Below are 13,946 nucleotides of genomic sequence, written 5' to 3' on the forward strand. Positions count from 1 at the left end.
TGGAACAGGGCAAAGAGCTCCCAGCACATCCCCATTTCAGGGACTCTGCCTGCTACAGGCTCCCAGGAGGAAAAAAGGGAGCTGAAATCAAAGCAGGTATAATCCACAGGATGGTCTCTTCCCTTGGGAATTAGTAGCTGAGTAATAGGGGCAGGGTCTTGGGGCAATAGGGAGACAATAGGGGGAGAAGGAGGCTGGGCTGTGAGGGAAGAGGACAGGCCAGGGGCAGGACATCAGGGGTCTAGTTACCAGCAATACGAAAGGTGGAAGCCCTATGAGTTAATGAGCTCTACACAAACGAATTCCCTACTTTGTCACCCTGAGACAGCCCAGTAAGGCCAGGAAAGGGTTGAATGTCTCTGACTGTCCAGTCAATGGTTCAGGTGAAAGGGCCCAGCAGCACATCACCAGCCAGCTCTGCACAGAGCTCGGTCTGAGAGCCAGAGCACCAGGAGAAAACTTTAGGTCCCTTTATGAGTAAAGAGCCGGAGCAGCCTGTCCCGGATCTGTTTGGTCCTCACCCCGTAGATGATGGGGTTTAACATGGGGGGAATCAGAAGGTAAATGCTGGCAATGATAGTGTGGAAATGCGGGGCCATATTCTTGCCATACCGGTACGTGAGGGCTGAGAAAAGACATGGGATGTAGAAGGCTAAGATGGCACAGAGGTGGGAGATGCAGGTCCCAAAAGTCTTGAGCCGGGCGTCCTTTGTGGGGAGGCTGAAGATGGCCCTGAGGATCTGGATATAGGACACAGCAATAAAAAATGGATCCAGACCAAATACACAGAATACCACAGAGAGGCTGTAGTAATTACTGACATGGATTTCAGCACAGGCCAGTTTCACCACGGCCATGTGCTCGCAGTATGAGTGGGGTATGATGTTGGTTCTGCAATATGGCCACTGCCTTGCCACTAGAATATAGGGGAGCACGAGAATGCTGCCACGCAGCAGCACCCCCACACCAATCTTGGCCACCATGGAGTTTTTCAGGATGACTGAATGTCTCAGGGGATGGCAGATGGCCACATAGCGATCCAAAGCCATGGCCATGAAGATCCCAGACTCCATTACTAAGAAGCAGTGAATGAAGTACATCTGGGTGAGGCAGGCACTGAAATCAATCTCCCTGGAATTGAACCAGAAGATGCTCAGCATTTTAGGCAGGGTGGATGTGGACAGGACCAGGTCAGTGACGGCCAGCATGCAGAGGAAATAGTACATGGGCCCATGGAGGCTCTTCTCCATCTTCACAATGAATGGGATGGTGAAGTTCCCCAAGACGGCTATGACGTACATGGTGCAGAAGGGGATGGAGATCCAGACATGGGCCATCTCCAGGCCAGGAATGCCCAGCAGGATGAAGGTGGAGGGGTTGGTGAAGTCAGTTGTGTTGGACTCTGACATGGAGTAGGGGAGAAGGTGTCCAACTCTGAGGCAGAACAATGTCTCCTGGATGTACCGTATGTTTCCCTCACTTTGTTTATGTGCCCAGGATCAAAAGTGATGGTCACAGTACAAATGCCTGGATGGAGAGGCAATTTTAATATTAGACATTACATGAACTATGTGCGGGGAAGTTCATGAGTTAAACAGATTGGTTGCACTTCACACATTGAAAAATTACATTTTTATTATTCATCTAAATAAATTATGAACTGACCATACTAATAGCAATTCTGTATTTTATGATGCTCCATGCATCAATAGTTCCCTCACATTGTGGAGGGGGAAACCTTAATAGGCAGCAGTGGTAAATAGGAGTGTGGATACTTGCTTCGTCTGTATGAAGTGCAAGCTGGTCTCCATATTGGAAGAAAAGGTTAAAGGATTAGAAACCAAGTATCAACCCCGCATTGCATCAGAGAAAATGACGATTTTCTGGATAAAAGTCAGTGTTTGGTTCTGGAAGCACAACATGCTGAAGAATCAGAGAGTGTAGCACAGAGCGGTGAAGAATATTGGCAGCATGTGACCTCCAGAAGAAGAAAGAGAAGAACCTATGTACCCCCAGTGCAGACAGAGGTGTGAAACTTTTTTCAGGATCTGTGCACAGGTATTACTGTGGAGAAATATTTGGAAGAGCCAGCTGAGTGAAGGGATCAGAAGTAGACCCCACTGTCTGGAAGTCATGGGTTGCATTGTCCTAGGGATGGATATTCTATGACGACCACTCCAAAGAGGAGAAGGCAGGTGATGGTTGTCGTTGACTCTCTCCAAAGAGGGATGGAGTCATCTGTCTGCCAACCAGACCGGGAGACTAGAGAAGTGTGTTGCTTGCCTGAAGCTATAATCCGGGATGTGACCGAGTGTTTGCTGAGTCTGATCAAGACCTCAGTCTGCTACCCCTTCCTAATTCTCCGTGTGATGAAACTGCCAAGAATGACCTTAAGCGGATCACTGCAGACTGCATGGCTCTGGGAAGAAGGATAAAGGAGTTTGAGGTAGCAAAGAATCTTGTGGCACCTTATAGACTAACAGACATTTTGCAGCATGAGATTTCGTGGGTGAATACGCACTTCGTCAGATGCAAGTAGTGGAAATTTCCAGGGGCAGGTATATATATGCAAGCAAGAAGCAAGCTAGAGATAACAATGTTAGTTCAATCAGGGTGGATGAGGCCCTGTTTCTTGGAGGAGAGGTGTGAAAACCAAGGGAGGAGAAACTGGTTCTGTAGTTGGCTAGCCATTCACAGTCTTTGTTTAATCCTGAGCTGATGGTGTCAAATTTGCAGATGAACTGAAGCTCAGCAGTTTCTCTTTGAAGTCTGGTCCTGAAGTTTTTTTGCTGCAGGATGGCCACCTTAAGATCTGCTATTGTGTGGCCAGGGAGGTTGAAGTGTTCTCCTACAGGTTTTTGTATATTGCCATTCCTAATATCTGATTTGTGTCCATTTATCCTTTTCCGTAGAGACTGTCCAGTTTGGCCGATGTACATAGCAGAGGGGCATTGCTGGCATATGATGGCGTATATTTCTGTGGCGTCATCAGGGATACTGTTCCTGACAGCTGGTATTCCATCAGTGTGTGGGATGTTTGTGTAGAGAGCCTCTACATCCATGATGGCTAGGATGGTGTTTTCTGGAAGGTCACTGATCTGGAGGTACATATTGTCATCAAATTTGAAATAGTTGTGCTATTGATTTAGTTGTGCTGGTGTTGGTCCTGCTTTGAGCAGGCGATTGGACTAGATGACTTCCTGAGGTCTCTTCCAATCCTAATATTCTATGATTCTTAATGTAATAGGTTTCAGAGTGTTAGTCTGTATCAGCAAAAAGAACAGGAGTACTTGTGGCACCTTAGAGACTAAGAAATGTATTTGAGCATAAGATTTCATGGGCTAAAGCCCATTTCATCAGATGCATGCAATGGAAAATACAGTAGGAAGATATATATATATCTTCCTACTGTATTTTCCATTGCATGTGTGTATATATATACACACACACAGAGAGAACGTGAAAAAATGTGTGTTACCATTCAAACTCTAATGAGGCCAGTCCTTACTTACAGGCAGCCCCCAACCTGAAGCAAATACTCACCAGCAACCATAGAATCATAGAATATCAGGGTTGGAAGGGACCTCAGGAGGTCATCTAGTCCAACCCCCTGTTTAAAGCAGGACCAATTCCCAACTAAATCATCCCAGCCAGGGCTTTGTCAAGCCTGACCTTAAAAACCTCTAAGGAAGGAGATTCCACCACCTCCCTAGGTAACTCATTCCAGTGCTTCACCACTCTCTGAGTGAAAAAGTTTTTCCTAATATCCAACCTAAACCTCTCCCACTGCAACTTGAGACCATTACTCCTTGTTCTGTCATCAGGTACCACTGAGAACAGTCTAGATCCATCCTCTTTGGAACCCTCTTTCAGGTAGTTGAAAGCAGCTATCAAATCCCCCCTCATTCTTCTCTCCTGCAGACTAAATAACCCCAGTTCCCTCAGCCTCTCAACCAGACACCACACAACAAAAACATTAACCCAGGAACCTATCCTTGCAACGAAGCCTGTTGCCAACTCTGTCCACATTCAAGGGACACCATCATAGGATCTAATAAAATCAGCCACAGTATCAGAGGCTCGTTCACCTGCACATCTACCAATGTGCTATATGCCATCATGTGCCAGCAATGCCCCTGTGCCATGTACATTAGCCAAACCGGACAGTCTCTACACAAAAGAATAAATGGACACAAATCAGATGTCAAGAATTATAACATTCAAAAACCAGTCAGAGAACACTTCAACATCCCTGCTCAGTCAATTACAGACCTAAAAGTCACAATTATTCAACAAAAAAACTTGAAAACCCAACTCCAATGAGAAACTGAAGAACTGGAATTAATTTGCAGGATGGACACCATTAAATTAGGCTTGAATAAAAACTGGGAGTGGATGAGTCATTACACAAATTAAACTGTCACTCACACCTTCTTGTCAACTGCTTGAAATGGGCCATCCTGATTATCACTACAAACATTTTTTTCTCTTGCTGATAAAAGTCCACCTCATTTGATTAGTCTCATGAGAGTTGGTATGGCAACACCCATTTTGTCATGTTCTCTGTGTATATGTATATCTTTCTACTGTATTATCCACTGCATGCATCTGATGAAGTGGGTTCTAGCCCAGGAAAGCATATGCCCAAATAAATTTGTTAGTCTGTACGGTACCACAAGGACTCCTCCTTGTTTTCTCAGACTGGTGGGTAACACTGAAGTTAAACCTCCCAACCAGTCACAAACTGTGCATCTCATCCCCCACGCTGCTTATCAAGAAGCAATAAAAATATATCACACTGTCCCCTTATTGCATTCCAGTCTCTGGCTCCGAACCACACCTAGATCCAGTACAGGGAGAAGTTATTTTAAAACTCTTTTCACATGTACAAAATGTTCTACTGACTCCAAAGGGTCAGCCACCTCACCAGGTCAGTATGGGTTTGGATCTTACCCAAAATACCATGCAGCCAGTCAATCCAGGTTTATAATAAAGAAAAAAGGAAAGAACAAGACAGAGATTAAATGGTCAAAGAGTCACATACATAGGAAGGTTCAAAGTCCATGTATCAGATTCTTAGCAGTACTGGTGCGTTTGCTGGATTGAAAGTCTCTCTGGAACACATCCACAGCTTGGACAGGTCATTCAGTCCTTTGTTCAGAGCTTCATTTTTTGAAAGGATATTCCAGAGGTAAGAAACAGGAATGAAGACAAGAAGCACTAGGAGGTTGGTGAAGCACCGGAATGGGTTACCTAGGCAGGTGGTGGAATCTCCATCCTTGACAAAGGCCTGGCTTCGATGATTTAGTTGGGGTTGGTCCTGCTTTGAGCAGGGGGTTGGACTAGATGACCTGCTGAGGTCTCTTCCAACCCTAATCTTCTATGATTCTAAGCAGGAATGAAGACAAAATGGAAAAGATGCAGCCGCCTTTATAGTCTTTTGCTAGAGAATTCTATCCAGTTTGGGTCACCAATGTATAGAAATTATGTAGAGCAATGTAGAGCATTGTATAGAAATTATGTAGAGCAATCACGATCGACTGGTATATCCTGGAGCTTCTACCATTTGATCCTGATCACAGGCAGGCTCTCTATGCCTGCCTGACTCCCAGAAGCAGAGGGCTGTCTGAGTGCAGGCATGATCCTGCTCTGTAGCACCTGCCCCTGCCTCCAGCACTGTCCAAGCAGCTCACATTGGCCTGTTCCCATTGGCAAGAGCAGCAGTGAAACATGTGGAGACCCACTCTCGCCTCCCCGCCCCCCCGAGGCTGCATGCAGAGACCAGCCTGCACTCTGACAGCTGGATGTTTCCAGGAGTGGTGTGGGGCCAGCCAGGCAGAGACGGCCTCTTTGCATCCTGCTGTGCTGCCAGCTGTGGTAAGTGCCCCCCGGCCAGAGTTTGTACTGCTACCCCCTGCGCCCCCAAGCCTCATTTTTTTATAATTGTGACTCACATATAAAACCTGCCATGTAAGGTTCCAGGGGAAAGGTTATGAACTGCTGAAAATCATTGCCCTATCCAGATACGTAACGCAATAATGCACACGAAGTTATGAGATTGTGTTGTATGGTTACCACTAAAACATGCTGTAAGTTGGGGAATCAGCCAGATATTGGCTCCCCAGAGGCAACAGCAGGGAAAATAACCAACGCCTGGTGGGGTGTCAAACAGCCCCTGAACAGCCATTGTCCAGCACGGGAGCTATAATTCAATGACTCACCTGCATAAGGCCACACCAGGGGAATTGCTCAGCCTCGCCTGGAGACCCAGCAGTGTCCCACAGACATGCTTGGACTTGTGTTCTACAAGCACATGGGCTGAGGGTATAAAACAGGACCCAGGACCCTAAGCATTTGCCTTTCCCCTGCCCCCACCTATGCTGCAAAGGATCACGGGACCCAAAAGTCTGAAGACCCCAAAAGAGGCTGTCCCAGGCTCGAGGGTAGAAGCTGTGTACTATGAACTGGGGTGAGAAAAACTGCTTAATCTCGATGTGGCCGTTCCAATAGAGTTGAGAGTTTAGACTGCGCTGATCTTTTATTACTTTGGCAACTAATTCTGACCTTTTGCCTTTCTCTTATAGTCTCTTAAGATCTAGCTTTTGTAGCCAATAAATTATTTTTTCTGTTTCTCTTTACCAGTGAGTTTGCCTGAAGTGTTTTACAAAGGCTAGTGTATATCCACTTTCCATTCATGAAGTGGGGACCCAATTAACAGAGATGATAGATTCCTGAGGTAGAGTGCTGGGGAAGCTGGGGGATTTGGCTGGTGCCTCTCTCTGTGTGATTCCTGAGTGGCTCTGGGCGCATTCATGCATCTAGCTGGGTGTGGGTTCCACATGTGGTTGTGCTGAGTGTTAGCAGCGCCTGGAGGGGTTTGCTGCTTGTCACTAGCAAAGCCTTGTGAGAGACAGCCCAGGCTGGAGAGTTCAGGGGGCCACAGTCCCAGGCTACACCCAGACGACCCTGTGACAAGGAGATTGAAGGGGAACGTGACAGCTGGCTGCAGATACTTGAAAGGCTGCCATAAAAAATGGAGAAAAATTGTTCCCCTTTGCAACAGAGTTCAGGACAAGAGGCAGTATGAATCTCAGGAAAAACTTCCTAACTGTAAGAACAAGAGGACAATGGAACAGATGCCTCGGGAGGTCATGGAAGCTCCTTCGCTGGAGATTTTTCAGAGGAGGCTGGATAGTCACCCGTCATCTGTCTGGGACGGTTTAGACACACCAATTCCTGTATCTTGGAAAGCGATTAGACTAGATGACCATTGTGGTCCCTTCTCACTTTGTGGCTCTGCTCAATGCAGGGCTAACTGAATGACATTTAATAGCCAGTGTTATACAGATCCGACTGGAAGATGTAATGCTTCCTTCTGATCTTAAGCCCCATGAATATATTGAAGTAGAAAGCTCATAGACTTTCAGAGTTGAAAGGGACCTCAGGAGGTCATCTAGTCCAACCCCCTGCTTAAAGCAGGGCTAATCCCCACATGGATTTTTGCCCTAAATAAACCCCTAAGTGGCCCCCCTCAAGGATTGAACTCACAACCCTGCGTTTAGCAAGCGAATACTCAAACCACTGAGCTATCCAACATGCATAGTTACATTTTCTCACAACACTTGAACAAGGCAACATTCAATTACACTGGAAGTCTGAACATATAACACTGATAAAAGGAAGTTTTTTTATATAATCCCCATTTGGCCTGAGGAACTCCTGCCAAATAAATCATTGGAACACAGAACTTAGCTGAATGGGGCTCATAAATGGATGGGCCTTTTAGGTGGCACCACCTTTAGTTAAGGTGGTCTGACACCTTCAACTAGGAACACTCGTTTTCAGTTGCTTATAACTTTGCCAAACTTTTAACATTTGGAGTGAAATTCCCCATGAGGGGTGTCTGCTTCCAGCTGATTTTTTTTTTGAAAGTTTCAGGCATAACAGTTCGTCCGACTTCTGGAATGAAGCTAGGAGATAAGCTGTCTTGCCAATGTTTAAAAATCCTTATAATTGTTCAAGTTTCTATCAGATAAAAATCAGGTAACAGCCCTCCCCCCTGCCCAATTTAACAGAGAGAGCACTGAAATGTATATTGGGGGCCTGAGATCTTTACTCACTTCATACTCCAAGGGCAGTTTGCCTGAGTGGGCTCTGAGTAAACTATGTGCTATGGCTTCAAAAATTGGCCTTGTATTGTACACCTACTAACAGCTTTCAACCTGTGAGATCCCCTGTGCCACTGAAATGCAGCCACCTCAGGCCTTGAGGCCATCAGCTGGGGCCCATAATACAGATGGACATTTTGGCTTATGTCACTGTACAAACTCATCACCTGTGGCTTGCAGCCTGGGAGGTTTAATGACTGTGAAGAATGGAAAGGACCCCAGACTTACTCTCTGTCCCATCATGCCCACATTACACTGGGTTTGTCAAGCAGGTGATCTCCTCAGAAGAGATGGTACCTGTGAATCCTGAGATCAAAATGTCTTCCCTTGGAATCCCCCTCAGGTAGCCGTGTCCCACACCTCTCTCAGTCCAGCTTCTTCAACAACATCCCATGCTGAGGACTGACACAGAGGTGTGCACCATTTGTAATACAGCTCTGTGCAATGCCAGTGGGATTCACTCAGCCTCTAGGGGCAAAGCAGCATCTGGATGTAAACAGGCTGGAGACTGATGACACTCTAGCCAATGTTTCTTTTTTCATGTCTGTGCTTCTGTGCTCTTTATCCAGCTTTAGAAGTAAACAGTAATTAAGGGACCTTCCCAAAGGGAGATGAGAACTCTTGGGCTCAGTGCTGAGTCAGAGAGGAATTGGCTGCTCTGTGCATTTGTGTATATTTAATAACTATAGTTGATTAGTAAGAAAACTAGAGAGAATGCCTAGACAGTGGACAGACAGACCTGGAGGAAAATGACTAAGGGGAGACATGAACACTTTCTTCAGGCACATGGGGCTGTCTCTAAGGGATCAGAGATCAGTAATTCTTATCAGTAACTATCATCATAATGTGAAGTATCTTTCACTGAAGGATCTTCAAAACACTTAGCAAAGGAAAGTCCTTATGAACATATCCCCAGTATACAGACAGGTAAACTCAGGCCAAGGGATATGTGACTTGTCCAAGGTCATACAGAGAGTGACAAACAGAACCCAGGAGTCCTGACTTCCCTGTCATAACTACAGTCTCTCCATTAGTAACTGTCTGTATGACAAGAGGGAAATGGGCCTATTTGCTGGGTGGGTGTGACAGACTTCTCTGGAGCACAACCAGGAACTTGGGTACCACTGAACCATCTGACATGCCAGTCTGGGCCCTCTCTCACACTGTGTGCCTGTGACAAGCTGCACTCCTCTCCAGGTCTTGCACTTACTCAGCTATACACAGACAGGGACAGACCCAGTTGCAGTTCCATGAATGCTTTCACTAGCCAAGCATGAACCCACAATAGAAAGATGCCAGCCAATTCCCCAGAACTCCCCAGCCTGGGACTCTGGAGATGTATCTTTCACTTGTCACTTTCCCCTATTATAGCTTCTGCCATGTGAAGGCAACTTCATTGTTTCCAAACAAAAATCCTCAGCACAGTTAGTGGATAAGTAAAGGCACAAGCTGGAGTCCAGTGTCCCATGAGCTGGTCACATGCCCATGTTTTCATAACTTTAGGTATAGCAGTGATACATGCACACAAACTGGCTAATCGTATTCAGAAATCACAGCTTTTCCATTTGTACCTTACATGACACACTTGAAATAAAATATATCATAATGATCTCACTATGGTAAATATAGTTATGCCAGGGTGTAGCTTTGGGGCATAGAGTGTCAAACCTCACCCCTTAGTTTACTGCCGGATTATTGGTCACTGACTAACACAGAGGCAGTGTGCCCGAGCAGTTTTTAGATTTTGACCGTACAACTCAAAAGTGTCCCAAGCATTGTAGTGTTACCCACAGGTGTTCTTGTAAGTCTCTGGGTACCTTTTAACACTTTGTAGATCAGTCTAGTGACCTCAAAAGTCAGCAAGTGCCTTCTCCGTGTCAATAGAAAACATCCCGTTGTATCTGTGTAGCATTGTTAACCATTGTGCTTTTCCAACTGGCAATAACTCAATACAGATATTCATCAATACCATGAGATGCTGTGCCTCAGTTTCCCCCTCCACGCAGCTGACCAGGTTTTTTATGGTTCCCTGCCGTGACAAGCTTTGAGCCTGTGAGCTGGGAAGCAGTATCCCCACAGGGCTTCTTGTTTACTACTCCTAGCGTGTCCAAAATCACTCATGTTACCCCTTTTCATAGGATTCACCAGCAGTACCAAACACTTTCTGATAAGGTTTACCACTAGCAACAAGCTTTGCATCATGAGATTGAACAATAACACAAAATCTTTTCTCACAGGTGGGTGTTTCCAAGTATTTTTATTAGACCACATCTATGCTTGAACAGCTTGGTTTGTTCAATACCCAAAGTGTCTTTCAGCTCTTCCCTGAACCTTCCTGTGTGTTTAGTTCCTGGTTTTCCTTTTCCCCCAGTGTCCCCGTCACTGGGGATCTCTGTTTAAGGACATCTTTGGGGTATTGGTGTGCCAGGATCTGCTGAGGTAAGGATGTAAGGGGACTTTGCATGTTGGCTACTCTCTGTGGAGCTGATTCCCAACTCCAGGGCAGGGTTATGTCCATGTGAAAAATCAGCCACCCCAGACTGGGCTTTCTAGTGATCCCCACTCCCAGCACTGAAACTTTCACCACCCCTTTCCTGGAGGGTTGGGATCTTTCTTCTCCCAGCAGCTAAGCTAAAGAGTTGCAGGCCTCAATCTACAGGCTTCTTACCTTTCAGCTTCTCTGATTTATGTCTAACACCTAATTCCTTTAAATATTGATCAATCATAATTTTATAATCCAATAAATAAATAAAATATAAATAAATGGAGATATACCAATCTCCTAGAACTGAAAGGTCATCAAGTCCAGCCCCCTGCCTTCACTAGCAGAACTAATTTTTGCCCCAGATCCCTAAGTGGTCCCTTCAAGGATTGAACTCACAATGCTGTGTTTAGAAGGCCCATGCTCAAACCACTGAGCTATCCTGCTCCCATCTGAGCTAGCTCTCTCCCCTGGTCAAATGTGATTAACATATAATTAGTATACACAATATAACATATTGATTATTCATAGCATCACACAATAAATGAATACTAAACTAAAATCATTGGCTACAGGGGACTGGCTGGATTCCCAAGCGCTTGGTTTGCGCACTGGGCTCTCCACCCTTCAGAGCTCGGTTTGTGTACTCCAGGAGGTCAGGGCAACCTTACTGCCCAACTCTCTGGTTTTCCTTGAGCAGGGTCCTGCAAGAGGGTGCTCCCCATCTTCCCCTCACCCTGGCTCTCCAGACTTTGTAATTGGGCCCCTGGTCCACAAACCCCTCACAGCTCCTTCCCTTCCAAAACCTGATTTAGTTAGTGTTGGTCCTGCTTTGAGCAGGGGATTGTACTAGATGACCTCATGAGATCTTTTCCAACCCTAATATTCTATGATTCTACAACTGCAGCCAGTTCACCTTCATATTGCACCAAGGGAACAAACTCTACTTGCTCATGCTCTACACGTTTCACTTCCGCACCCTCATGACCCATCCTGATACCAAGTGATGGGACCTTATACTACTGGTAAAGGGTGAGGAACACTCGTGGGCCAGACAATATTCCACCCTGGTACCATGACTCGCTGGGGATATCTGTTGGCAGCTCCTTCACTGAGCCATGAACATGTTGAGGTTCTGGCTGCAATTTTCCTCGCAAGTCTCCGTATATGAACACTTGTCCATAGCCTCATGAAGTCATGAGACCTCCTCATCAACCTTCTCCCGGCCCTGGCCAAAGTAGACCTATACAATACAAGGAATAGGATGCTGGATAGGGAGGTGCTCTGCAACTGTGGGGCCTATTTCCATTCTTCCCTTCCAATTTTTCCACATCCTTTTGGTAGTGTGGAGCCCAAAACTGGACACACTACTCCAGATGAGGCCTCACCAATGTCAAATAGAGGTGAATGATCATATCCCTTGATCTGCTGCCAATGCCCCTACTTATACAGCCCAAAATACCATGAGCCTTCGTGGCAACAAAGGCACACTGTTGATTCATATCCAGATTCTCATCCACTGTAACCCCTAGATCCTTTTCTGCAGAGCTGCTGCCTAGTCATTCGGTCCCTAGTCTGTAGCAGTGCATGGGATTCTTTCACTTGTCCTTATTGACTCTGCACTTGCAATCCATGCCATCTTCCAGATCATTAAGGAAGATATTGAACAAAACCAGCCCCAGCACCGACCCTTGGGGCACTCCACTTGATACCGGCTGCCAACTAGACACTGAGCCATTGATCACTACCCGTTGAGCCCGACGATCTAGCCCAGTTTCTATCCACCTTATAGTCCATTCATCCAGCCCATACTACTTTGACTTGCCAGCAAGAATACTGTGGGAGACTGTATCAAAAGCTTTGCTAAAGTCACGGAATAACACGTCCACTGCTTTCCCCTCATCCGTATAACCTTTGACCTCCACTTCTGACCCTGTTATTTTTTAGTTATTCCCCATATTTAGTTGAATCCCTAATCCAGTTGCTCCTCCCGCAAGGCTGGGGGAGAGGCCTTTAGATGTGGGCAGGCTCCCACCCATCTGCCTCCTGGAATTCATTCTTTCATGCTATAAATTTCAGGGTAATCTTAAATTGTTTGAAAACCATTTCTCTGAATTTACAATAATTGAAAGTATCCTCAATAGGTGTTTTAGTGATGATATGAAGTGATTTACCAGTTAACTTGCAACTAATGTGGGCCGTAACATTTCACTCCATATGCTTTATGAAAGAATGCTTATCATAGAATCATAGAATCTCAGGGTTGGAAGGGACCTCAGGAGGTATCTAGTCCAACCCCCTGCTCAAAGCATATGAATATGACATAACTGGAATATGCTTTATGTGAAATACCTCTTGTAATATATAACTGAAACAGTTGCTATGTACTGAATTTGGTTTTGCTATTTGTATGCATGTATCGTTCTTACATCTGAAGTTAGAAATATGAAGTAATAACTTGTATTACGGATGTAGCCATACCAGGTGAGGGCCCTCAGTGGTGCATTAGGCATTTGATGGCTCCAATTTACGAAGACAACTGTCATCATGTCCCCTCTAAGTCTTCTCTTTTCCAGACTACACAAACCCAGTTTTTTCAATCTTCCCTCGTAGGTCATGATTTCTAGACCTTTGGTCATTTTTGTTGTTCTTTCCTGGACTTTCTCCAATTCGTCCACATCCTTCCTGAAATGTGACTCGCAAAACTGGACACAAAACTTCAGTTGAGGCCTAATCAGTGTGGAATAGAGTGGAATGATTACTTATCATGTCTTGCATGCAAAACTCCTACTAATACATCCCAGAATGATGTTTGCATTTTTGCAACAGAGTTACACTGTTGACTCATATTTACCTTATGGTCCACTATGACCCCTGCTCCTTCCTAGGCAGTCATTTCCCATTTTGTGTGTGTGAAACTGATTGTTCCTTCCTAAGTGGATTACTTTGGATTTGTCCTTATTTAATTTCATCCTATTTAGACTCTTTCTCCATTTTGTCCATATCATTTTGAATTATAATCTTATCCTCCAAAGCACTTGCAACCTCTTGTCATCCTCAAACTTTATGGATGTACCCTCTATGTCACAATCTAAATTATTGATTAAGTTATTGAATGGAACTGGACCCAGAACTGATCCCTGAGGTACCCCACTCATTATGCCCTTCCAGCACGACTACTCTTTGGGAATAATTTTCCAACCAGTTATGCATCCACCTTACAGTAGCTCCATCAACTTGTTTATGAGAATTGGTTTTCATAACCATTTATCCCCATAACAAGTGGCACTGGTGGT

The 13,946-nt window shown here is 45.3% G+C and overlaps 1 protein-coding gene across 1 annotated transcript; it reads right to left on the reverse strand.

Moving 5' to 3' along the window:
- Positions 1 to 461: 461 nt before the first annotated feature.
- LOC120396118 (olfactory receptor 52M1-like) lies at positions 462 to 1,409 on the reverse strand. The gene has a single exon (XM_039521048.1). The coding sequence runs from the start codon at positions 1,407 to 1,409 to the stop codon at positions 462 to 464; it is 948 nt and encodes a 315-aa protein (XP_039376982.1).
- Positions 1,410 to 13,946: the final 12,537 nt, after the last annotated feature.

Source organism: Mauremys reevesii, linkage group 1 (assembly GCF_016161935.1).
Source record: "Mauremys reevesii isolate NIE-2019 linkage group 1, ASM1616193v1, whole genome shotgun sequence".
NCBI lineage: Eukaryota > Metazoa > Chordata > Testudines > Geoemydidae > Mauremys > Mauremys reevesii.